General features: G+C 44.9%; 1 protein-coding gene across 1 annotated transcript in view; it reads right to left on the bottom strand.

The window, feature by feature from the left end:
- wdfy3 (WD repeat and FYVE domain containing 3) overlaps window positions 1-22,304 on the bottom strand; it is a 96,927-nt gene extending 74,623 nt beyond the window's left edge. The window contains 4 exon segments of the mRNA XM_048243446.1: window positions 6,123-6,232; window positions 8,632-8,755; window positions 10,489-10,699; window positions 21,864-22,304. Coding sequence (XP_048099403.1) covers window positions 6,123-6,232; window positions 8,632-8,755; window positions 10,489-10,699; window positions 21,864-21,892 — 474 coding nt within the window. The 5' untranslated portion in view covers window positions 21,893-22,304.
- Between the last annotated feature and the right edge of the window lie 3,783 nt (window positions 22,305-26,087).

The following is a 26,087-nucleotide window of genomic DNA, read 5'->3' as shown; positions in this document are numbered from 1 at the left end:
AAACACACACCGACTCCATATTCACACAAACTGCAATGCAGACAGACAGTCAGTGACACAGTGTCTAATTCAGACATGCAAAAAACATCCACACACACACACACACACACACAAAGATACTCAGTCCTGCCCCTGCCCCTGCCCCTGCCCCTGCCCCTGACTGACACACACACACACACACACATGGCTCTTATAAGACTGACAGGGCCTTTTTTCTCCCCCATTCATCATCACGGTGTGGACAGAAAGCGTCTGGCTGTGAATGGATGTGAACAGGCTGCCACACAGGTCAACATCTCACCTCCTGACAGAGCCGGTCTCATGAGCACCACAGCAGAGGAACACATGCACACACACACACACACACACGCACACTCACGCACAGAGACAGAGAGAGAGAGAACAAACACGCTCACACACAAATGTCTGCTAATACACTTCACATACTAGCACTCTCTCTCTCCCTCTCACACACAGACGGCTTATAGATTCAGCAGTGCCAACAGTGGGGACCCAACAGAGAGGCAGGGGTGGAGAGAGGAATGAAAGCGGGTGGAGTTGAAATGCCACTGCAGTCACCAGGCTGGACTCCAGCCCTCTTCACTGCCATGTCTGCAGTCACCAGGCTGGACTCCAGCCCTCTTCACTGCCATGTCTGCAGTCACCAGGCTGGACTCCAGCCCTCTTCACTGCCATGTCTGCAGTCACCAGGCTGGACTCCAGCCCTCTTCACTGCCATGTCTGCAGTCACCACTACCCTAGAAAATCCAGAGTTCTCACAAGAGCACAATTTGAATGTATCAACTTGTGTCGTGGGGAGCCGGAAGTCCGGAATCAGTCAGTAAACATTGATCGTATAGTCTTATCCAATTGTGTGCAGAGAGATTTTCAAATGCACGCTTGGTGCCGCCCCTCGAGTTGGGCCATTACATTATTCGTGGCCAGACCCTTCATCTTTCTAGATTATCAGGGTCTGGAAGTCACCACAATCAGCGATAAACATCATCGTCACAGTGGTGAATCCTCAGCACGGTGGGAATGGGCCATTTTGTGATGTGTCAAATGTACTGACCTGGAAAGACTGGACTGCACTAAAGAGGCTACCTACTTTGTTTTCTGTAATTACCACAACACCAATCCCCTATGAAATAGTCTGATGTGTGATATATAAACAGAGACAACTGCAGAGGTACTGTACCTTAACCCCATCTGCCTACAGCACTTTAACTACGCAGACTATATGTTCTTACTACGGGGGAACCCACTGTCAAGGCTGCATAAGGTGGGTTTCACCCACTCACTGTCTCTTTTAATAAAGATGGGTGTAGGGTTAAGGTATCATCCCCAGAGACAGCCTGCTGGGAGTCTGGGGGAAGGACAAGCACACTCAAACAGGTCACCAGATCATGGTTAGGCATCTTCCTCTGTGTGTCTCTGTGTGTCTCTGTGTGTCTCTGTGTGTCTCTGTGTGTCTCTGTGTGTCTCTGTGTGTCTCTGTGTGTCTCTGTGTGTCTCTGTGTGTCTCTGTGTGTCTCTGTGTGTGTGGCTTTTGTATTAACAGCAAGATGGTCGGTGACTGAGGGGCTGCCTGCTGGAAGCTTGAATTATTATGCAGTGAGGACACACACACACACACACACACACACACACACACATATTCTAGAATCCCCCTACAAGTGTGGAAAACTAACCTTCACCTCAGCCCACTTTGTCTACGTCTGTGTGTGTGTGTGTGTGTGTGTGTGTGTGTGTGTGTGTGTGTGTGTGTGTGTGTGTGTGGGTGTAAGTGGGGTATTATCTGGAGCATGGTAATCAGACACAGGAGTTTTAATCAGCTCTCCCCCATTCCCACCCCCACCCCTGATCAGAGTGGAGGGGAAACATATCATATAGAGAGACAAATGAGTCAGATGAATCATTCCTTTCTCAAAGAGACAAATTGAGCCAGAGAGAATAAAATGAAAGAGAGAGAATGAATGTGTGTGTGTGTGTGTGTGTGTGTGTGTGTGTGTGTGTGTGTGGTGTGTGTGTGTGGAAGGGGGAGCCAGGAGAGGCAGGGCAAAGGGGAGAGAGGGAAGGAGTGAAAGCGAGAGAGTGAACAAGGGCAACAAGAGAAAAAGGAGTGAGTGTAAATGAGGAACCAGAAAGCAAGAGAGAGAAGGGAGAGGGGGGGACAAGAGAAAGAGAGAGAGAGAAGATGAGAGAGAGAGAGAGAGAGAGAGAGAGAGAGAAGACGAGAGAGAGGGAGAAGACAAGAAAGAGAGAGAGAGAAGGCGAAAGATGAAGGCCAGTCTGTCAGAGAGGAAAGAAAGCCGGCTGTTGTTTAACTGACGTCACAGAGTGAAGCAGGGCCAGGAGGGCCTTTTGTCTGATCTGTCAGAGACAGCACCAACACACACACACACACACACACACACACACACACACACACACACACACACACACACGAAAGAAGGGGGAGGGAGAAAGACAGAATGCAGAAAGACGAATAGAAAGAAAGATGTGCCAAGGAACAGATTAGTCAGATATCCAGATCAACATATAGAGCGTTATACAGATCAATACATCAAATTATGGGTATGGGTTAGAATTGTAGAAACTGCTTGGGGTTTCAAGGAGGAATGGGGAGAGAGAGAGAGAGAGAGAGAGAGAGAGAGAGAGAGAGAGAGAGAGAGAGAAGGAGAGGGGGACAAAGAAGAAAAAGAGGAATGAGGAAAGTGCCTCCATGCATATTCATGCTTTAGCACAAGCAGGGCTCCCAGACTGAGGTGACTTTTAATGCTGGCTGACTGGACACGACCGCTTAGAAGGATCTAACTCTCCGTCTAGAACTCAGGTGATGGAAATGGGCTTCATGAGCCCAGGGGCCATAAGGGGTAGTTAAGGTGTGAGACTCCCTGAGGCGGGGCAGAGGGCTAGGGGGCAGGAGGGCAATTGAGGCCACGCCGGTGAAGGAGAAGGAGAGATGAATAAAGAGGAAGAATGGAGAAAGGGAAGAAAGGACAAGGAGAGAGGAGGTCTGGATGAGGATTATTAATCCAGAGAAACGGATGACAACAAAGGGATGGATTTCTGCTGAGAAGCAGAAGAGGCTGCACATAAACCCCATACCCCACCCCTCACTCCCTCTGGGGCATATATTAAAATACTCTCTCTCTCTCTCTCTTTCACACACACAGGGAGCAAAGCCCCACCAGACAGTCGAAACTCTTTTCCACACAACTTTCACCACCAGTGTCTTAATTATATCCCATTATTATACAGCTCTTCACAATGCTAGTAGACTTGAATGGGATTTCCATTGACTTGAATAGGATTTCCCAACGTTAAAATATTTTCCCAACGGTAAAATATTTTCATGTAATTACCGCTGCAAACATATAATTACCGCTGTCAATGGCAACGGGTTTTGTGCTGCTGATTTAAGTTTTTCATATCATTCCGCAAGTAGTCCGGTCACTTCTTGCATTGGACCTTCATTCAAAAGTGAAAGCAGACGGTTGATCAGCTGTGTTCTAAAGAATGTTTGATTCAAGTTCAGCGTGTGTTGCGAACTATTTGTTTCTCAGCAAGACAAGTCCGGTTCGCCCTGTCGGGACTTATTTTCCCAATAATGACCGGCATTCTATACATTATCCCTTGCATAACATGAATCACTCAGGGGTTTCTGTACACACACATGCACTTGCATGCACAGGCAGGTAGGCACGCACGCACAGGCATACAGTACATACACAAACGCACACACACACACATCAGTGTTGCAAGATACACCTCTGCTTGATTAAAAAAAACTCAACAAGCAAAAGCCTTTGAAATTCTTCAGCTGAGGCAGAGAAAGAAGAAAAGAAAGAAAAAAATAAAGAAAGAAACACAGAGAAACAGAGAGAGAGAGCAAACAGACACTGGCACCACAGGCTCACCACAGGCATGGCAGCTTTAGTTATGAGATCCCTACTGCCACTGCAAGACCTAAGGGTTAAGTACTGCTACAGGCAAATAAGTGTGTGTGTGTGTGTGTGTGTGTGTGTGTGTGTGTGTGTGTGTGTGTAAAATGCATGCTTCTCTTTTACACAACACATGCTTTGTGTTTTGTGGGTGTTTTTGCACAAACACGAAGATACATTATATATCGATGACTTTTGTGTGTGTGTGTGTGTGTGTGTGTTTGTGTGCCTGTGTTGTCAAGATACCAAAATTATGACTTTGATACAATACCTGCCATAAATATCTCAATTCTCAATACTGAAACGATACCACGGCGATATCCTAAAATATCTGGATAAGATAGGACGCAGACCTCCTCCAAATGTATTGAGTCATTTGTGTTGAATTTGGTGCACTTTTGTAGTGTGCAAATTCCGGGTTCTAAACCTCTAAACTTCTTACATCTTTATTATCTTTACACTCAGTAAAATAGTAGTAAATTAGTGAATAAAGGAGAATTCCGGTGTGATATTGACCTAAAGTGTGTTGAAACATGATCAGATTCCAAAAATAATTCCGTGGAAATGCATGAATTCCAGTAGCAGCAACTGGAATCCATGCATTTCCACTGAATTATTTTTGGAATCTGATCCCTTATCATACCTGTTCATTCTTACTGCCGCCGACTTATCGCGGACTAAATTCAAGATGGCTGCAAACGCTAAACTTTGTGAAGATACTGTCTGCATAAATCGTCTTGTAAGTAAACTACCAGTGGTTTTTCAAAGTTCTCAATGTCTCGTTTTAAATGTCAGGGCCCTCGGAAGTCTACCAATGAAGCGTGGAGATACATTGAGCCTCGTAAATGGTGTAAAACAGTGATTTATTTGCATGGCTAGCCCGATGCCGAAGCACCACCATTGAAAAAGCTGTTGGTAGCATCGGCTAACTAGCGCCAGATTTTGGAGTGCAGGGGACAAGCCGAGATGGGCTATGAGACATATGTTCACACTCGGTATCATGTTTCAACACACTTTAGGTCAATATCACACTGGAATTCTCCTTTAAGATCTTTATTGTTGTGTTGTGTTTTGACAATAAATTACCTTTAAATAGCGAAATTAGGCTAGATCAAGGTCAGTGTTCAAATTACTGCATGCAAATCATTAAATGTTATGCAGAAGGGCCTTATCTTTACCACTACTCTAAGCCTTCCCATGTTTATGGGATTTTTTTGATAGTTGCAAAGGGGAAAAAAGTGAAGATATCCACACACTGTCTTCTTTGCTCCCAGTGTGATTTAATAAGTATGTTTCAACCACTCAGGTCTTAGTCAGATACACCATTACCTGTTGCAATATATCTGTGCGCACATTCATACATTATGTCTATTTCTTTCATAGTTAACATTATTTGCTACCATAGCCTAGGCCGCTATTAGGACTCAACACACTTCAGTGGTATGGTGTGGGCTTCAATGAGCGCATTTGGGTAGCCTATCCTACATCTAGGAAATAATTACTGAACAAATTGCAGTCTACATGCCATGACAAGCATTACCAGTAGGCTACTGACCGAATACTAGCATGAACATTGCGTTTTCATCACGTTAGCACACTATGATCACAGTCGTTATGTCTAGTCAAAATTCACTGATGAAGGAAGGTTTGCTCTATCCCAGAATATAGGCCTAGCCTATAACTAAGGAGATAAACTTGGCACTGATCACGTAGTGGTGTTTTCTATAGTATATTCGTTAACCTGTCGTTCTTTAAACTCTTTAAAAATGTTGGCATGTCTGTGAGGTACTTAGCCAAGTTTTATGTGTAGCCTACTTCCCTTTGAAACATTTTTTACAGATGGGCCTCAATGTACCTGTTGGCTTGCCTTCAATATCCGCGATGTATCCGAAATAGTTTCAGATTTCACTTCGACCTTTTGTTTTATCCACAAGCATAGGACTGTCGGCAAAGAACTTGTGTTGACATTTGCTGCTCACTCACTCACTCAGAGCTGCCTGCTTGACACACCCAATTGCCTAGTTGCGTGCAAGGAGCATGGCGAGTGGGAGCAGTCCACACAGACACACAGACAAATTGTATTGTTTTTTGCATCAGGGCATCGTGATACCTTTCTGGTATCAGTACACCATGTGTGTACACCTTCCATGTACGTGTGTGTGTGTGTGCACCAACCTGTCCGGATGAGGCCAGCAGGTTGATGGTGGTCAGGAGCATCCAGCCACGGCTCGTCTCCTCACTCTGATTCACCTCCAGAAACTGCACTATGGCACGGCTGGCAGCCTCTGTAGGGGGCAAACACACACACAACACACAGGTCAATTTTTAATTCATCAATTTAATTAATTCTCCACAGTCTGGCCTGTGAGTCTGGACTCTGGTGGTCTGGGTATGAGCAGTTAGTTCATTAGGCTTGTTCACCACTGCTCCAACAACGTCTTCCACCCCACATCCGATGCCGTTTAAGGCAAAGGAACTTTTACAAACAATAACATAGTACACAGTATGCTTAAGCAATTTATCATTCAACATTACTGTGGAATTCATATTTGTTTCCTTTATTTAGTGTGTGTGTGTGTATGTGTGTGTGTGTGTGTGTGTGTGTGTGTGTGTGTGTGTGTGTGTGTAGGACAAAACTCCCTGTCTCAGTACAATCCATCATGTAGATCACCCAATACATAATAGCAGTAATTATACCACAGTCTCATCTACGTGCTTGTGTGTCTGTGTGTGTCTGTGTGTGTCTGTGTGTGTCTGTGTGTGTCTGTGTGTGTCTGTGTGTGTCTGTGTAAATGGTTCAGTTCCTCTCCCTAATTTGCAGAATCTGCAATTTACAACCAACAACACCAGCCTCTATTTGCAAAAAACCTCTATCCAACTCCCCTGCCACACACCATTTAGCAGGAGATGCTTCTCCACGCAGACAGACAGCACCATATAATGTCCTCTTTCATAAGGCATAGAGAGTCCCTGCGCTCAGTCGGACTCTTCAGTCAGCCGACGTGAAAGGCACATTCTTTCAAATCAGCGTGCAGACACCACTAGAGCATACCCCCTTTATGAGGGCCATAAGCCTGGCAGTGCAGTGCAGGCCAATCCATCACCACAGCCAACTGGCTAGGCGAGGAGAATGCCAACTGTGGGGCGGAGATGATCAAGAGAGAGTGTGGTGGTGGGGGTTGTCAGAGAAAGAGAAAGAGAGAGAGAGAGAGAGAGAGATAGAGAGAGAGAGAGGAGAGGAAGGAGAGAAACTGAGGGGGTGAAGGATGAGAGAGTGAGTGAGTGAGTGAGTGAGTGATAGAAAAACAGAGAGAAAGAGTAAGATATATACCAGAGAGGGGGTGAAATAACAGAGGGGAGAGAGAGAGAGAGAGAGAGAGGGACAGAGAGAGTAAAAGAAAGAGGGGGCAGAGAGAGTAAAAGAAAGAGAGAGAGAGTCAGAGTAACTGAGAGGTCACCCTCTCCATCTGGAGGGAGGCTGAAAGTGACAGCGACAGCAACGGATGATTCTTCCACTCTGGCCGTTAATAAATCACTCATTTAGTCCCATCGCTCACTCCCCTAACCTGTCGGTCACACGGCACAGCACTCCCCAGCGCGCACGCACACATCCACACACACACACACACACACACACACACACACACACACACACACACACCCACACCCACCTCTCCCACACCCACCCTACGTCTCCAGCCCCCTGTAATCTCCTTTATGTGGAGAACGGGGCTACATGACATTAGATGCCACAGCAGGAGAACATCTTTGAGGAACTATACACTGTCCCTATGGGACGCAAAGCTAAACGCATGAGAAAAGTGTTTGGGTGGTGTTTTGATCAATAATTCTGACAGGGTCTTTGACCTCTGAATGCAAGATGCATGAATACATGAAGGCAAAATGGTGAGGTGATGAATGCCCGTGTCATAGGCAATTAGTAAATGGCTCTCGTCTGACAGGGAGAGTTGAGAGCTACGACTGCAACATTCTGAATAAGAAGATGGTGACACCTTGTTTCTAAAGCTTTATTCTCTTAAGCCTAACAATGAACAATTTCCTTAAAGGCAATGTAGGGAGACTCAGGTCACACTTTCCTTAAAGACAATGTAGGGAGACTCAGGTCACACTTTCCAAACGGTCTTTTTTCTTGCCTGGGACTAAAGATGCCTAAAGCAAAATGGCCAAAGAGTGGAAATGATTCATCTCTGGCTGACGTGCACAGGCCCTAATGCTTGCTCACATCGCATGTAGGATTTGGTGAAAGCCATGAAAAGAAATAGACTTTAGAAATGTGGCACTTTTACGCAAATGCAGCACACTGGTAACGTTAACTTTACTGTAACATGCAAGCTGTAAAAAACGTATTCAGATCAACAATGCCAGAATAGCAACAATAAAATCTACTGTAACCTATCAAACTATTCAACAGTATCCATTCTAAAATCTTTATTAATCTCATTATCTCGGAACACACTATGCCACAGTCCTTTGTTATGGATTGTTTTCACATCCACTATCTTGCATTGACATTGTATATATTGTCAGGTTTTTAAAATGCATATTGGGGATTTGTGTGGATATGGGTGTGTGTGTTTACAAACACTGCAATGTGTGTGTAGTGTGTAGTGTGAGTGCGTGTGAGTGTGTAGTGTAGTGTGTGTAGAGCGTGCGATGTGCGTACCTGTGGACTTGTTGGATGCCCGGCGCCGGATCTCGGTCACCATGAGGCGGGACACCTGCGTGGTGAACTGGAGCAGGTCGGAGAACTTCTCGTTCATGGAGCTCGGGGGAGCGTTCCCAAACACCTGCGTGTTACAGAGGTCCACACACACACACACACACACACACACACACACAGTTAGTTACAGCAGCAGCGAAGCCCTGGCAACAGAGCGCTGCCTCTGAGTCGGCAGACTGCACAGAGACTCGGCTAAAAATATCAAATGAGCACACTGAAAGACTGGGAGAGACTGCTTTAACACCATCTTAAACAGGATAACTGCCTTAACAAACAGATAAGGTCATATTGTTTTGTTTATGAAAGGCATTTAATATTTGTGTATGTATATCTTTCAGTATTTGTACTGGAGAGAGAGAGAGAGAGAGAGAGAGAGAGAGAGAGAGAGAGAGAGAGAGAGAGAGAGAGAGAGAGAGAGAGAGAAACAGGAAGGACTGATACTCCTTGAGTGACATCCTGTAATCTTAACATTCTAACAGAGCTCAGGTTCTGTCTGAAGGGTTCATGAGGACACACATACACACTCAGATAGCCAGTACAGTGCTGATCACCACGGCAACACCGCAAATGGCGCGCATTCCCCTTTCGGTCGGAGAGTGCATTCCACTTGAGCCAGTAGCACTCTTCACCTCTGCGGTGGTCTCTTCCCAAACAATAGCAGTAATGCCACCGCCACTAACTAGGGCTCTTCATTTGCAAGCCTCTTCAGAACTGTAAGCGACGTTGCCAGGTGTGTTGGGGAGGGCCTCTCCACTGCCTTAATTGCCATTTGACTTCTCAAATAGTGCATCTTCATAATCAGGCCATTGCTATTCATGACCACACGCTTCAAAAGGTCTACCAGGCGAGCGTTGAGTGTTATGGCGTATCTAGTGTCTGTGTCCTGCCATTACAGAGACTATCGATGAAGCAGGGAGTTATTTTTGGGTTGTATAACAGATTCTGCATACAGGCTGCAAGTATCCGGTTGTTTTATTCAGAACAGGTACACCAGTTTCTTTGCTCATTTCTTGTGACAATGGGCCTTTTGATTTGTAGGCCAAGTGTGCACACACACACACACACACACCCTACAGGCAGCAGAGGCCCTGACCCCTTGTGTAAGCTTGCAAAGAAGGAACACAGAGGGGTGGGGGGGCAGGGGGAGGTGTGGTCTTTCCTCTCCCGACAGGAACAATCCCGTCCTGCTAAATAAGCATGGATATTTCAGGCGCGGGACCAAACCTTGCTGCTTGGCACCAGTGCCTGGGTGGGTGGGCCAAATCTCTTGTCCGTGGGCCTGCAACCGGGGCAAACAACATTAAATATGCATGGCTGCTGCTGAAGGACCGAAGGCTCTACGAGTGCCTGCTCCCTCCTGTGGCCTGGGTTATGCTAAAAAGCACACAAAGCTCCAGCTCCAGCTGAGGGCCAGTTCTTCAAAGGCAGGCCCATGATAACAAACCTGCACAGCACGGAGAGCATCCTGTGGACCTCGTGAGTGATTGAGTGTGTGTGGGTTTAAGTGAGTACATATCTTATTTGAGGATTTTGATACTATGTGTGTACACATGAGTATATGAGCCTGTGGGCGTGTGTTTGTGCAGTACCATAATGCACAGGGAGTACTCCCTCCTGTTGGGCAAAATCCTGTAAAGTTCCTCCACGTCTCGCTGTACATGTGGTCACATGGGGATGGGTGCATGTGCATGTAATGTGTGTGCATCTGGATGTGAACAAGACAGAGAGAGAGAGAAAGAGAGAGGGGGAGAGAGAGAGAGAGATTGAGACAGTGGAGGGGTGGGGGGGTTGGTTTCGTACCCTGTTGAAGACGGGCAGCATCATGTAGAGCTTCTCCTCCTGCTCCTTCTGGGTCATGTGACGCGGCGGGTGGCAGAGCTCGGAGAAGAGGCGGCGCAGGTGCATGAGGCCGAGCGCATTGTCCTGCGGGCTGCACTCCTCCTGCCGCGGACGGCCCATGATCCTCTTCACCATGTTCATCTTGAGCTGCTTCCTCAGGCCAAAGCCAGCCCTGCGCCAGGAGAGAGAGAGAGAGAGGAAGAGAGAGAGAGAGAGAGAGAGGAGAAATGGAGAGGGAGAGAGAGAGAGGGTGAGACACAGGAAATATGGATACAGCCAGTTACGGATAAAGTGATTTGACATTTCACTGAGAGGATCTTCACACATTGGCCTGAGCTGAGGTTGTGGAGGCTATAGCCTGTGTTAGTCGTGTTTTATCAGATTTCTCAGTGTTTACATCCACAAAGTGCCTTGCACCCGCAACACCACACCTCCTTTTGGTATCTGACAGCAATCTCAGTGGCATGATCCTGCGCGTTGACCAAATTTGTTTATTTTGACTAACGTACACTTTTATGTAAAGTGGCTTCTAGTGCACAAAAGGCATAGTTCACGCTTTTAAACAGTTTGTGTGCCCTGCTGGAAACCCAAATGCTCTTCAAGTTGACATGTACAAGTGGGACAATATGGTTAAGTACACTTTAGCACACAGTGGTGCCCACCACCTCTGCATCTGAGAGTTTGGTTTCACTACTGATCTTTACGCAAAACTGGACACGTTAAACAAGACACCCCCCACCACACACACACACACACACACACGCACACACACACCCCTTCAGCTTCAAGCAGTGCAGCACACGGAGCACGCGGAGACACCTCGAGTTGGCCATGGGTCAGACTATGTCCTCATACACAGTTAGCAACCATCCACCATTGTGTGGTCAGGCTGAGGGCTATGATGAATCAGGGTGATGGTGGGAATGGTGGTTAGCAAGTGCTGCCTGCCATGCCAACACATTCACCAAGAGCAAAGAACATTTCCTAGGTTTCAAGCTTTGAAACACAAGCCAGCCAATTACTCAGGGATGAAAGCGTTTACAACTAAGTGAAAACCACACTGGAGAACACACAGTGCTTTAAAGTCTGTTTTTATATTCTGTATTTTAGTGTTAATTTTGTCACCTATTTTTAATTTAGTCTTAGTCTTAGTCTTGTGACGAAATGTCCTTTTTAGTCTTTGTCATATTTAGTCATTCAAATATCATTTTTTGTTAGTCAAGTTTTAGTCGACTAAAAGTCTCACATATTTTAGTCTAGTTTTAGTCAAAAGAAAACTAAAGGTATCTTAGTCAGTTTTAGTCAACACATTTTAGTCTTTTTTTTAGAACAAATTATTTCTGATTCAGAGACCAGTGTTTCTCAAAGTGTGGTCCGGGGGGATCACTGGTGGTCCATAAGTTATCCCAAGTGGTCCCATGAGCAGACGTGGTAAAATATAATATAGAGGAGTTGTTTGCAATATAACTTGTATGTAAATCCAAACAGTTCTGCAACACTGTCTATGTAAGATATGCCAGTTTAAATCATACAGTATGAATCCTCTGACACAATAAGCAAAGTGCAAAGACAATAAGCAAGGTGGTTCAGTGAGTAGGCCTATTGTGTAGACTAATTATAGGCTACTGTTGAAGTAGGTCTAATCTTTTTTTTTTTTTTTTAGCTAGGGTTAGTTAAGTGGTCCTGAAACTGAAAAAGTTTGAGAAACACTGTCAGAGGCCAAACTATTAATGTTTTACTCCTCACGCTAGATGGCGATATCAAAAAACACAACACATTCCCCAAACAGACTCTCCATCTTAGCCATAGCTAACTTGCTAGCTTAAACTTTCCATATTAGCTTACTTGCTAGCAAACTTTGCATCATCAGTCTAATTAGATGAATAGTTGACATTACATGTGGAACATTTTCAGATGGACATTCTGGGGATGTTAATTTGTATGAGAGAAGCTTCAACTTCTGGGTATGTAGCATTGTGGCATAAAGCTTAACTCTGGCAGAAATCTCCAGTGTTCTTGTTCCATGTAGTTTAGTTTTGCAGCCACAGGTTGCAGCAGCAGCACATAGAGTAGCCTACAGGAAAGCTGTTAGCGTATTAACTCATTCGAATATTTTGAAAACATAGCAGCTAGATATTCTGTCTTCTCATTTTGTAGACAAACATAAAGGGAGATTTTATCTTAGTTTTTATTTCATGCAAAACATTTTAGTCTCGCCTTTTTTACAAACAATAATGCATCTTAAGATAGTCTTAGTCAGTGTTTCAGGACATTACTGCCGCCTCGCCATCGTCTCGTCATGAAAAAAAAGGTCGTTGACGAACATATTTCCTCTTGTCTCGTCTGACGAAATTAACACTACTGTATTTCTGCTGTTGCTCTCCACCAGTAGTTCCAGCGGAGCCAGGCTAAGGCCAGGGAATCTCCTCTGGATCGGTCCTCAACGGGATCCCTGATGGTAAAGGGTTCTGACAATCCACAGAGTAGATTTCCCCTTCTTCCCTGGAGGAGGAAGACCTCTCTTCACAGCAAATTACTCTCACTGAGTGGAGAGAGAGAAGAGAGGACGAGAGAGAGAGAGAAAGAGCAAGAGAGAGAAAGAATATAAAAGAGAGAGGGCAATGGGGTTGGTTGGGTAGGACTTTCCTACAAAGGCATGCTATCTCGAAAGAACCCTGTGTTGACTGCAAAGGCCCAACAGGGTTCAAAAGCATGGTGCACACAACTGAAACCAAATGCTTCATAAAATGCTCAGCAGGCTCCATTAGGCTGCTATTCTTCCTCCACTTCCATGTAAACAAGAGAAATGTCAACATGGTCAATAGTCACATGGGGACAGCCTTCTTTAGCCTCACTGTTCCTCATTATGAGGTGAGGAGATAAAATATGTTGTGTGTGTGTGTGTGTGTTGTGTGTGTGTGTGTGTGTGTTAGTGTGTCCCCTTTCTAGACCACAACAACAGGTGGCAGGTGATGTTAAGCTCAAGTGCCACTCCTTGGAGATCCTATCAAGCTGACCACAGTCTTCTCAAGAGACAAAATCCTTGACCATGAAAGAAAGGTGGTGTCAAACAATAGTCACATGTGGCTAAGCTTCAGTGCTAACTCAGAGCCCTGTGACGGTCCACTCACTGTGTTCCAATGTCGTAGCGACAGCACAGCAACAAACCTGAGGACACGGTGCCAACGCTGGGGTAATTCTGGTCCACAGCAACCGTCCGGTTTTAAATAACAGCCCGGCGGTGGTGGCGGAGGACGCCTGTGTCACAGGCGCGGCCCAGACCGTTTAGCCTCCTCTGGTATTTTGGTGTTTTGGCTGCAGAGTGCGTGACCCGCCGGTGAACCCGCTGTTGCGATGGTGACTCGGCCCAAGCTTCCTGATGAGGGAGTCAAGTTCATCATCCAGAAATAAAATTACTGCGCTGCCTGCCACCACCACCACCACCGCCGCTGCCTCAACTACTGAAAGCTGCTACTGCCCTCTGCAAATAGCCCCAGCACAGGGCAAGCAGGGTAAACATGAGGTGTGAAGGCCCTACCTCCAGCATGTCCTCATGCATTTCGAAAGAAGGAAAAAAAGAGAGAAGTGGTGGAGCTGATGGTTGCTTGACAGATGCTCCTTTCTGACGAGGCCAGGCTGCGAGGCCAGACTGTTCTAACTAGGGAGTGTTTTGACCTCTTCTCTGGCATGGCGCGACTGTGGTGGATGGCTTTTGGCTGAGGTCATGGACAAACACTTCAATTGGTCACGTGAGATATTTGGATTATGACACATAGACGTAATTTAACTCTGACAAACTCTTTTTGTAATCTATGACCAATCTGCCTTTCCGTGGCTAAATGCTCAGAGGTCAGCTTTTGCCAGATCACCAGAATATTAGACTGGAATTCTATTATTACCTGGAATTCTATTATTACCGGATGTGTGTCTGTGTGTGTGTGTGTGCTTGTGTGTGTGCGTGTGTGCGTGCGTGCTGTGGATACCAGTTTCCAACACTGCATGCCTGATGGGAACAGATCATCCCTGTCAGTGTACAGCACGTTTCATGAAATGACAAGTCTGCCTAGAGGAGAGCAGTTGCAACGATGGACTCACAATCTGCTGTCAGCTGCTTAAAAAAAAGATGGAAAACAAATCTGGCCCAAAAGATGTGTGTGTGTGTGTGTGTGTGTGTTTTGTCCTGGCTTATTTTCCTGTGGTGGTGTGCCCAGTCAGTTCATGTTGTTTTCACACTCAAACAGGACCACTCAGGCAGGGTAGTGTAGAACTGCCCTCTTCAAACAGCACATTCACTTGCACAGAGGCCTCTCAGTATAAATAAGATAGCACTTGTTCACTTGCACAGTAGCACAGTCAGTGGCGATTTAATGGTGTAATTAATAACAATAAATAGGCAGGTAACAAGTAGCAATAAGCTAGATTTCTCCCGCCCAAGCTGTGGCAAAGTGGGGTTCCAAGCATGAATTATTAAAAAATAGAAAAGAAAAAGAAAAAAAAAAAAAAAACAGCTTGGCGAGCTGTCTTTCCGTTATGTTGACCTCAGCCTCTGCTGCGAGGTCAGAACATCTCGCCCTCCGACAGGCAGAGAAGGAGAAACAAAAACTGATGTGGAAATCCACCAGAACCTCCCATCCTGCCAGCCTCCCATTCCCAACCCCAATCTGGTGTGGATACTGGAAAGAGGCTGATTTCACTGAGATAAGCCCAGCTGACCCACATCCTGGAGGTCAGTGCTGTGGTTCACAAGACACTGGTCTCTAACTAGCCTGACAGGAACTGAAATCATGCAGGCCAAATGCGGCTTTCATATCTAAACTGAGGTTGGATACGTCTGAGGACAGGCTGTCCATTTCCTTATATCCTTTGTCCCTTCTGTGTCTAGCTTTTATTGAACTGAATGACCACTGGTCAAACTATTAAATTAAATTGTTTAATTGAATTGTTTAATTGAAAAAAAAAAAAAATGAAACAATTCAATTTTTTTTAATTGAAAAAAAAAAACTTTTTAAGTAAAGTAAAAAGCTATCATATAATACTATATATATATATATATATATATATTTTGACCCACCCCCTTGAGGAATGCGAGCAGAGCTGTGTGACGTGTCTTCTGCCCATGGGCCCATGGCTCTGTAGCCGGGTTCCACTGGCCACGCTGTAACACTGCAAGCTCCTTCCTGTGACATAACAAGCCATAGGGTGGGGTGGGGTGGGGTGGGGTGGGGTGGGGGGGTTCACATCCCACAAATTGCTATCATCACATTGACACCGTAAACAGCTTGGTCTTCCTGACTCGTTGGACTGTTGGTGTGACTGTCGTAAATCGGTGTGGGGGTGGTGGATGGCAGGGGCTAGCTAAAAACGGTCTTTTGAAGCTTATTATGTGGTGCTGTGTTTCTTAGCAACAAGCTCACATTGGTCTGGTAATCTCAGATATTTGACGCAAAAACTCCACATGACTTGGTGATGTAGCAAAGACAGACACTCTAAAATCACATGTGAGGGATTACTGTGCAACTAGCATGCACTTCACCCCGTGTAGAAAATCAGCATTAAGCTTCATCATTTCCATGTAGCACGATGGCCTTACAACGAAAACATAATCAGTCATACAAAATATTTCCATTTCATATACCACGGACACTGACACTGATTTGACAATTTCCCAAGGTGCACAGTTAGTTTTTGTGAGTGGGTGAGACTTTACCATCAGTGACACTTGGCAATGTCCCTATGACTCTCCTTGGTTCTGTCCTAAGTGTGTAGCTGCTGAGCCAAAGTCAGAGGCTTTCTCCCAACCAACACACAGGACATGTAAACTGCTTATTGGAGGGAATGTTTCCACTCAGACATGAGTGCTAGAGCCACTATGCTAATGCAGAATCAGCCCTTGTCTGCAGGGTCCGTGACCGCAAAACCCCAGGTCTGCTTTCACAAGAGACACTACATTCCTCCACTGACTCAGACTGTTTCACAACCACAGGAGCGTCTCTCACACACACACGCACACACGACAAGATGATCACCATCAACGTGACGATTCCAGGGACACTAAGGACATAGCCTATCCAAACACAAACGCACTGAGAGTCTTCTTGTGTCATGCTGCTCTGCTAACATAACAGATAACAGTTGCATTTAGCCTAGGCTTTGTGTGCACTTTAAGGGTGCAATATGTAGGCCTACTTTGGTTTAGAAAAAAGAAAAAAATCCAGACATCAACATATTGCCTGTTGCACCTCTAAGGCGTAACAGATGGAGGCAGTGATCCTATGACCTTCCCCAGACAGATCATATGTTCCCTGTCATCAGTGGCCTCTGGTTGCCTTTCACTGGAATCGGCCCCACATCTGGAGATGGGACCAATGGCTGCCTCATACTGCCAACAACTGTCCAATCAAACGTTATTTACGCCACACTCAGCACTTTAGGAGAGAAACACAAAACATGTCAGGCAGACACTTGAAATGAGAGGTTCTCGTTGCTCCATCCACTGTGTGTGTTGGCGACTGTGCTTGTGTGTGTGTGTGTGTGTGTGTGTGTGATAGGGAGGGAGAACAGAGGCTCACAGTGGGGTACAGAGTCTCTGCTTGTCTTTTTTCAAGGTGAAGACTGCCAAAGTCCTTACAGGCAAGTCTACCAAGTCGGCAGCCATTTTGGCAATGTCTCCGGTGCAGCTATTTTGGGTAAACAAGATCAGGCACCTATCTAAAAGAATGGGGGGGGGGGCAAAGATTAGCAATAAGGCTAAAAACTATTATTCAAATGTTTAGCTCACTTATGCACCAAATTTCACTGCACAGCTATTGCTATAGTAACTGGAATAGCTATTGCTATAGGAACAGAAACAAACAGCTATGCGTTTTCAGACTACCTTTAGGCCCTTTCGCACTGTTGGGACTTTTTACAGTTCCTAGAACCCCTTTCTTCGATCATTCAGGCAGCATGGAACTGGGGATTAAAGAGTTCCTCTGACTATTAACTAACTATTTAAGCTCCAACTTTGGGGTAGGGTATTTTCCCTGTGCAAAGAAACCATGACTGATGTGCATGCCAAGGCAGCAAACGCGCCATTTTTAAAAAATCTCTGTAAAAATAATTCAGCTTCTGTTTAAATTTGCTTAACATAAAAATTGCATGAGAAGGCTACAGAGACTGCCTGCTGCCATGCAGCAAATGCCTTCTGGACAGATAAGAAGAAATGTCATTACTTTATGTTCATGCAATAATTGGGCTACTAATGTGTGTTCTCAGAGTCATCTCAGAGTTCCTACTATGTGCAGATGCAAACAGAAACAGAAACTGGCTCTCTTAAAAAGAGCAGGACTTCCTGATGTGCCATTTTTTTAGGATACAAACTCCACCATTCATTTTTACCTCAGTGATTTGTCTCTTCTGTTATAATATCTCTAAAGCTGGCCGCCCAGACACAAAAGGGTTTATGTATCATGTCAGATGGAGGGCTGGAGGTGTGTGTGTGTGTGTGTGTGTGTGTGTATGTGGGGGGAGGGTGGGGGATTTAGAACACATGGCTATCTAGGCCACACATCTGACATACATTTGCTTATGCAAGGGAAACAGCAGGGTTGTAAAAATGGGCACGGAGTCTCGCCTTTTGGTGAGAGACAATGTTGTCTAAAATAGTCAGCCAGCACAGGCCAGTACTACACACACACACACACACACACAGACACACATAAACAAACAAAGTCCCGAACCCCAAACATGAGCAAAATCAAAAGGCGGTGCAGATGTGCAGAGAGCGAGAAATGAGAGACCCGGCAAGGGTGAGCCACGAAATACGAGGCCAGATCACAGAGGCAGGAGCAGCAGCCACATCCTCCTCCTCCTCCTCCTCCTCCTCCTCCTCCTCCTCCAGAACAGAATCCTGGGTGACATACGCCTCATTGTTCTCCCTCACACTGGACTGGGCACGTGAAGCTGGACACACAATGCCACACTAAAGATAGAGCGCTGATTATCCCCGAGTCAAGTCCCACAACGGTACAGCCTGGTGCCGCTCCTCATCATGCCCACAGACACGCTGCTCTGGGTGGGAACGATCTGAAGACAAGCATCAGATCTCTGGACATTTCACAATATTAACAAAAACAATCTCCATCTCTTCTCAGCCTCTGACCGATTCTTTTCAATTGTGTGACTTCAAAAAGAAGAGGTTACTGCCATGGCATTACCTGAGACTGCACAGTCTTAGGGGCCTGTCTCTGCTTGTAATCCTAACAGATGGGGCCAATAGATAGGACTGTTATTATCCTACAGCAGCACACAGTGAAGCATTTGCTCAACATGCCATTCTGAGAACACCATATGTATACACTGACAAGAGAGGGAAAGGTTCATACAGGAGTGAACTCTCTACACAGAGGTGCAAAGGAAGGACATGCGTCCAGATGGGGCCAAATAAAATCCAAGGCCAAAAGGCATTTCAGGATGTTCAATGCCGATGACATTAGCAAGCTATTGCTGGAGGCCTTGGGACAGCTGCCTGTCACACAGTACAGGAGGAACAGGCTGCAGTTTAAATAGGGAATGTCTGTCACTTATTTGACAAGAGATTGGAAGTTACAGCAACTAGCCTTAGCCTATATATTTCTCTATATTTATCTGTAAAACAATACAGAGGAGCTCCCAGATTCTTAGTCATCCATACGGTCATCAGGCAGCTCCTAGGACATCTGAGCTTACCAGTGGCCACCAATACAATCCTCTCTGATGTCTTGCTAATGAGTTACTCAGTGGAAACCTGCAAGTGGGGCAGGCAGCCTGTGGGAATCTGGGATGGACTTCCATGGAAACCTCCCCCGATTCCCAACTCTTAAACAATGACATCAGTCCGAGTTCACAGGTGCCTTATCCCTGAGTGACTATCCTCGTATTACCTTCCTGGTCTGTTAGCAAACAACGCTAACATATGGCTAAATGTAACCAGAAATAAATGATCTTCACCAACTTTAGAGTCTACACCTGACATGTCACCAAATCGTAAGCTGTGTTTTCCAAGGGCAAATATGAAGAGTTTGCAAGACTGCTTTTCAAATGATCAGCAAATGAGCTTAAAAGTCTTCCAGGCTAAATCTTTTCTGTCTCGTATTTTCTTTATCTTCTTTGTTGTGCTGTCAAGTCTTTCATGGCATTCTCTTAAAGAGCTGCCAGCTTCAGTGAGCGTCTGGGAAGCCACGGTAGGTTTGAAAGTGCCTGTTTTTCAGAGGAGGCACCCCAGAAAGGGAGGGAAGGGGGGGTATTGTACACCCTCTTTTCCTCCTGCCCTCCCTTCCTCTCGCTGCCACACACACACACAAAAAAAAAAACACGCCCCGGAGAGTCTGAAGTGATGTAATCGCAAAAACACTCTTGTTCTGTAATGGTTTTTGGGACTCCCCACTCTAACACACTCTTTTGCTCTTTTGCTCTCTCTCTCTCTCTTTCTCTCTCTCACACACACACACACACACACACACACACACACACACACACAAGGAGAGAAAAAGAATCCCGTAGGGAGATGCCAAGACAGCTAAGCATTGTGAAGATACACAGAGAAAATGTAAAAACACTGGGACAGGATGTGGAGGTCCTGTCATTTCGCTTGGGCCACTTCACTGACTCATCCTGACACAAGTCACAACCCGTCACACAAATACACAACCCTCTCACGACCCACCATACAATTTGGTTGAAGCTTGGAACCTGCCCTGGCCCAACTCAACAAGCAATCATTAGGCCTGGCCACTGCTCAAGCACTGACTTGCTCTCTATGTGCAGAAAAGCACTATGTGGAGTACCCCAGAGGCCTTAGCTGCAAATCTGGTTCATTACATGAGAAGTCTATTTTAAGACTGTACAATAAACACACACTAGTAGAGGAAGACATTGCTTTGACCATTGTGAGCTTGTCCTTATCCTTTCTATTCTGGTCAATTCACCAGATGATTGTAGAACAAAAGGAAAACAGATGACATACAAATAGCCTATTGCATTCAGAATTAACATAATAGATAGATAGATAGATAGATAGATAGATAGATAGATAGATAGATACTGGTTAGCGCTTCGGACTTGTAACTGGAGGGTTGCCGGTTCGAACCCCGACTGGTAGGCCACGGCTGAAGTGCCCTTGAGCAAGGCACCTAACCCCTCACTGCTCCCCGAGCGCCGCTGTTGTTGCAGGCAGCTCACTGTGTGCAGTGTGTTTCACTAATTCACGGATTGGGATAAATGCAGAGACCAAATTTCCCTCACGGGATCAAAAGAGTATATCTACTTATACTTATACTTTATTGATCCCCAGGGGAAATTCAAGGTCTCAGTAGCATACAGACATCACACACACATTCACTAACAGCAGAAAAAAGTAATTAAAAGTATATAATATAAAAAACACAACTAAGCAATAAGGATAAGCAATAAGAAGATAAAGAATATACTAAAATACAAAATACAAATTATACTAAATAACACTTAATCTAAATCAATTCTAAAAACAGTATCCACATAGTGGGTGATTAATCAAGAGGCACTTGCAATGACGGTGAGGTAGGGACTGAGCCTGTGATTCTCTGTGCATAATAAGGTAAGGTAAGGTGCTCTGTGTGAGTGAGTGTCATGGTGATGGTGCAAAAGAGTAAGTCCAACAGTGCAACAGCGCAAGAATAAAGTCTAAAGACCGGCATAAAATAAATAATTCATTTTACTGTCCAATTAATTTAGCAAACAACACAAAATGTCTCCATTTTCATGTCATAAGGACTGCCATTCATCTCTACAACAGTCTTGTTTCAAATGCAGTCATAACGTCTGTGTCGTTCCTAAAATAACCCTGACGAAATTTTACTCATCACAAATAATGTGCATTTGAATGTGTTAGCCCTGGTTTTGGCAGATGGATCACTCTGTTGGAGTTCTCTGCCCAGAACCAGAAAGAAAAAAAAAATGATCCTCCACCAAAACCATCACTACTGACAAAAAAGACAACTAGAAAGAAAGATTAAACAACAGCCTTTCTTTCGATTAAATGGGAATTAATTTTCTTTATGACGTGATTTCATGAACAAAATGAGGGGAGTCTGGTCTTTATTGATAATGTGTCTATTAAGATAATTGCCTAATAACACACCGTTTTTCACAACAATAAAAGCTCTCGCCTGTTCGACAAATCAGTCCAAATACCTCTACCACGGATGCAAAGAGACCACAGAAGCCATTTTAAAGTCACTGACGCAGCCCAATAAAACATAAACGGCAAGAGAAAGCTCCTGAAACTGTAAACAAACCCCCGTCACCGCGGTGACGAGCTAATCGGCCATTTTTTTCCATACCTGCTGCTCTCCCGGTGCTCTGCCAGCATCTCTGTTCGCAGGGGAGGGGAGGATGCTCCCGATGGTTAAACACAAAGCAGAGAAAATTGACAACTAAAAAACAAAAACTAAAAAAAAAACAATTCACCCCTGATTTGATCGATCAATTGCTCCAGGCTAAATTACTCGAAGCAGTGCTCTGAGACCGACTGAGAGAAACAGACGGAATGATGATGAGCAAGAGGAGAGAGGGAGAGAGGGAGGGAGAGAGAGAGAGAAAGAGAGAGAGAGACGAAGGAAGATAAAGAGAGAGAGAGAGAGAGCGCACACCAGGGAGAGTAAAGGAGGATGAGGTAAAGAGGTAGGGAGGGAGTGTGCGCGAGCGCAGAAGGCAAACAGAGCATTGGACAGAGAGCCACAGAGAGCCAGTCCCCTTCCCTAGCAGTGCCAGGAGACTCGGTGTGCCAACGTGCGGTGCGGCCTGCAGGGACTGGCACAGCTGATCCCCCCCTGTCACTGACTCCCGACATGCGGGTGGGCCCTGTCACACCAGAGCGTACCATCTGGGCACAATAACAGGGGGGGGGCGAGCAGGAGCAGCAAACAGAAAACCTTCATTAAATATTCAGCCTGCTGCTGCAGTTTACGGACACCTCCCACAATTTTTTGGGGACGGATTCTTTTTTTTAGCTATGATGTGGATTTTCAAAATGGCAACTTGACAGAAAAGGAAAACACACACAGACACATCCAATATACTCAAAACACCTTGAGATGTGTACACCGAGAAAGTAGTACATGCCAGTCCACACGGGTTCTCCCATTAACTGGGGACATCACCAAAAGTCATCACAACAAATTGACCTATTTCCAAACAGTGGTATAATCACACACAATATTTTCCTTGTCTCTAGAGACAATGGACCTGTTTCTTGCAGAATTCAGTGAAAATGTACAATTTCAGTACACTTTATTTGGATAACTCTCTACTCATTAAGTCACACCTGGTGACCATATCAACCCACTCATTAGGGGGTCATGGCAGTACCAATAGATTGAAGAGAGACACCCTATTACCTCCCCCATTCAGACAAAGGGTAGAATATCCTACATTAATTGCATGGTAATGGCAATGGCATAGTCCTACCATCTCATCATTATTCTAGAGGACCCAGCAACCAACCCAATCTGATTTAATCTGTACAGGAAGAAAACTCAGCCTCCATCCCAGCCTAAATTTATCCCACGTAAATTGAACATAAACAGGTCAACATGTAAGGGCTATTTTGTTGTTATTGCTGTTGCTGTTGCTGTTACTGTTGTTGCTGTTGCTGTTGCTGTTACTGTTGTTGCTGTTGTTGTTGATATTCTTGTGGTAGTAATAGTAGGCTACTAGCAGTGGTAGTTGTTGTTTCTGTTATTCTTAGTACAGGTAGTAGTAGTAGTAGTAGTAGTAGTAGTAGTAGTAGTAGTAGTAGTATTGATGAAGGCCTCACTAACATCAGCCCTGAGAGCACTCTCCTCCTACTCCTCCTCCTCCTCCATCATGTGTCCCATCCCAACCAATTTGTGCAATTAAGTCAGAGCCAGCGCTTCCTGGCTGTGACGTCTGGGCCAGGCAGAGGAGGAGGCAGCCCGAGCAAATCAGCTTGATGATTCCTCTTCATAAATGGACTGTAAGGAATCAGGCTTCTCTGGGGGACTGTGACATCTAGCCAAGCTTACCGTTAATGCACCGGTTTTCAGGGACTAGGCTAATATTAAGAGAAACATCAACAGGTAAAGCATCTGGACTTATATTTAAAAAAAAATACTGAATAGGTTCTCCACAGGGGTAAACAGAATATTTTACGGTGTGACGATAACAAGCTAACTACGAAATTACTCTGGCAGTGGCAGTGTTGTGAAACAAATTAGTTTATATGGGCCTATATTTCTTCCACAAATGTTTGGCCGTGAAAAACCCATGCAGTCTGTTTCACGCGCAGCAGGGACGATGATGCTGCAGGGGCTTATCACATGAAACAAGAACTTCCTTCTTCCATCTCAGGGTGCCACCTTTGAAGACAGGGTCAAGACAGCTCAGAGCACAGTATCCTTCCTCAGATGCAAAAAGCTCTGTTTTCACAACATGTCCACCACAGACAGGCTACAAGCATTTTGGACAAAATAGTGGACAGCATCACTCAAACAGATCAAAAATCTGAAAAATAGCACAGCTGTGGTATACAATACAATATACTACTGTACCATACCAACTACTAAGGCAACATGATAGTATAAATAGCCCAAAGCACAGACTGAGCACAGAACTGAGAACTGCAATAACAAAAGTATTGAAAAATACAATGCCTGCTTTATGGTTTATTATAATAAAACTACAGACATCAACAGATGCTGCTGACTGCCATAACTGCAGACATAAAACAAACTGGGAATAGCAAACTACTTCAGAATCAAAGTGGTTAGACAAATGTGACACATCTAAATTCTTCTAGATAGCACTATAATGAGGAGTCAACGACCATAGTACTAACTTGGAAAAAAGATTACTTTTGTCCTATATTTAGCAAATAGTAAATCATGACATCTGACACTTCCAGCAGATGATGCTGACTGTATAACCAAGAAGTTCAAATCGTGCAGTCTCCGGATACTAAACATCTGCATTACACTGAAGATCACACTTCCAGCAGATGATGCTGACTGTATAACCAAGAAGTTCAAATTGTGCCGTCTCCGGATACTAAACATCTGCATTACACTGAAGATCACACACATTCTGTGCATTCTTCACATTGACGGGGAAGGTTTCATTCCATATGTTGTGTGGGTGGTGGTACAGCTGATTAGAATGGTGAGCTTCCAGAAAGACGGCAGAAGACAAATATGGCCAAAACCGAGGGCAAATAAGTGCACGCGGTTTTTCAGAGCCTGCGGTATTGTCAATCAGTAACATTCTACGGGCATGCTCTTATTTTCGCAAATCTATAATCGAACTACCTCTGCCTTCTGGATCAGAGCCATATAAAGGTAGCCTACCTTTATGTGTCTCTCTCTGTTCTGGATCTCCCATCTACATTCTGTCATGGAACGCAAGCACACAACTAACCGAAGTTGACTAATTTCCCTTACCCAGTAATCTCACCGATTCATGTCAGAGCGACTGAGGAGACCTACACTCATTGACTGCACTGATACAACACACTCTGTTTATTGTTAAAATGTTGCGAACACTTGCACTGCGTAATATGTGTCCGCGTAAGAGACATTCTGGGAAATTACAAAGTCATCCATCACATAAGCTAGCTTGCCAGCCACTCTGACTCTAGCCGCAATACAGCATCTGATAGGGTAATCATTTCACGCCAATTTGTTTATCAATGACTTGCATACTCCGTTATACAAAACCCCCTCTCCAACCTGGCAGCTAGTTAGTGAAGGTGAAGCTATTTGTTCCTGTGGCCTCATTTCTAATGTCAACCATCCGCAAGAAAAACAAATGTTCACTGACTACAACATACAAAGGCAATCCTCTGTGTTTAGATAATGCAAACCATTTTTTTTCACAACTAGCCTAATATTATTCTAGTGTTTAAGTAGTATCAGTTAACAAGAAGTAACGCCAGTCACCAAACCTGTCCAGTGGGCTGCTTGGATGGATCCGTCGAGCAGGCTAACCTTAACGTACCTTGTTTTTATGAGCGGCAGGCCCTTTGAAGGGAACTAACGTTGGTTTAGATAATAAACAAAACCGGTGACCAGATATTCTGATACTTAACATATGAAACAATCGACTGACAACCACTGGGAAGGTATCCAGAAGGGTCCCATTTGTGCATTAAATGTGAAATGCCGGGAGGGACGTATTTATGTCTCAAACATTGTAGGCTAAAAATCGAATAAACGTTAACGTTACATTATGGATAGAGCCGACAGCAACCGTGAAATAAGTAGCCGTCACATAGTAACGTCACTTCAGTTACAAACACAATTGTTGGATGCAATGTGATTGTTTTTACCCTCTATGTCTCAAAAATAGTATTTTCCTTTGGAAACGGAAACTGGCACTGACTAGAAGCTAGCGTTAGGTGGTGTCCAGTAAAGCAGAGCAAGCTAACTCTTCATGCAGCAGTCAAATGGAAGCATATCTGGGGTTCTGAGCTAGCTTGCTGCCTGGCTAACCTACTAGCGTAGCCAGCTAACGCTGTTTCCAGTGGTCGGATATCATTTTGTGACTTACCA

Source organism: Alosa alosa, chromosome 5 (genome assembly GCF_017589495.1).
Source record: "Alosa alosa isolate M-15738 ecotype Scorff River chromosome 5, AALO_Geno_1.1, whole genome shotgun sequence".
Classification (NCBI taxonomy): domain Eukaryota; kingdom Metazoa; phylum Chordata; class Actinopteri; order Clupeiformes; family Clupeidae; genus Alosa; species Alosa alosa.
The sequence above is the reverse complement of the archived record's forward strand: the minus strand, read 5'-3'. Positions and strand labels throughout refer to the sequence as shown.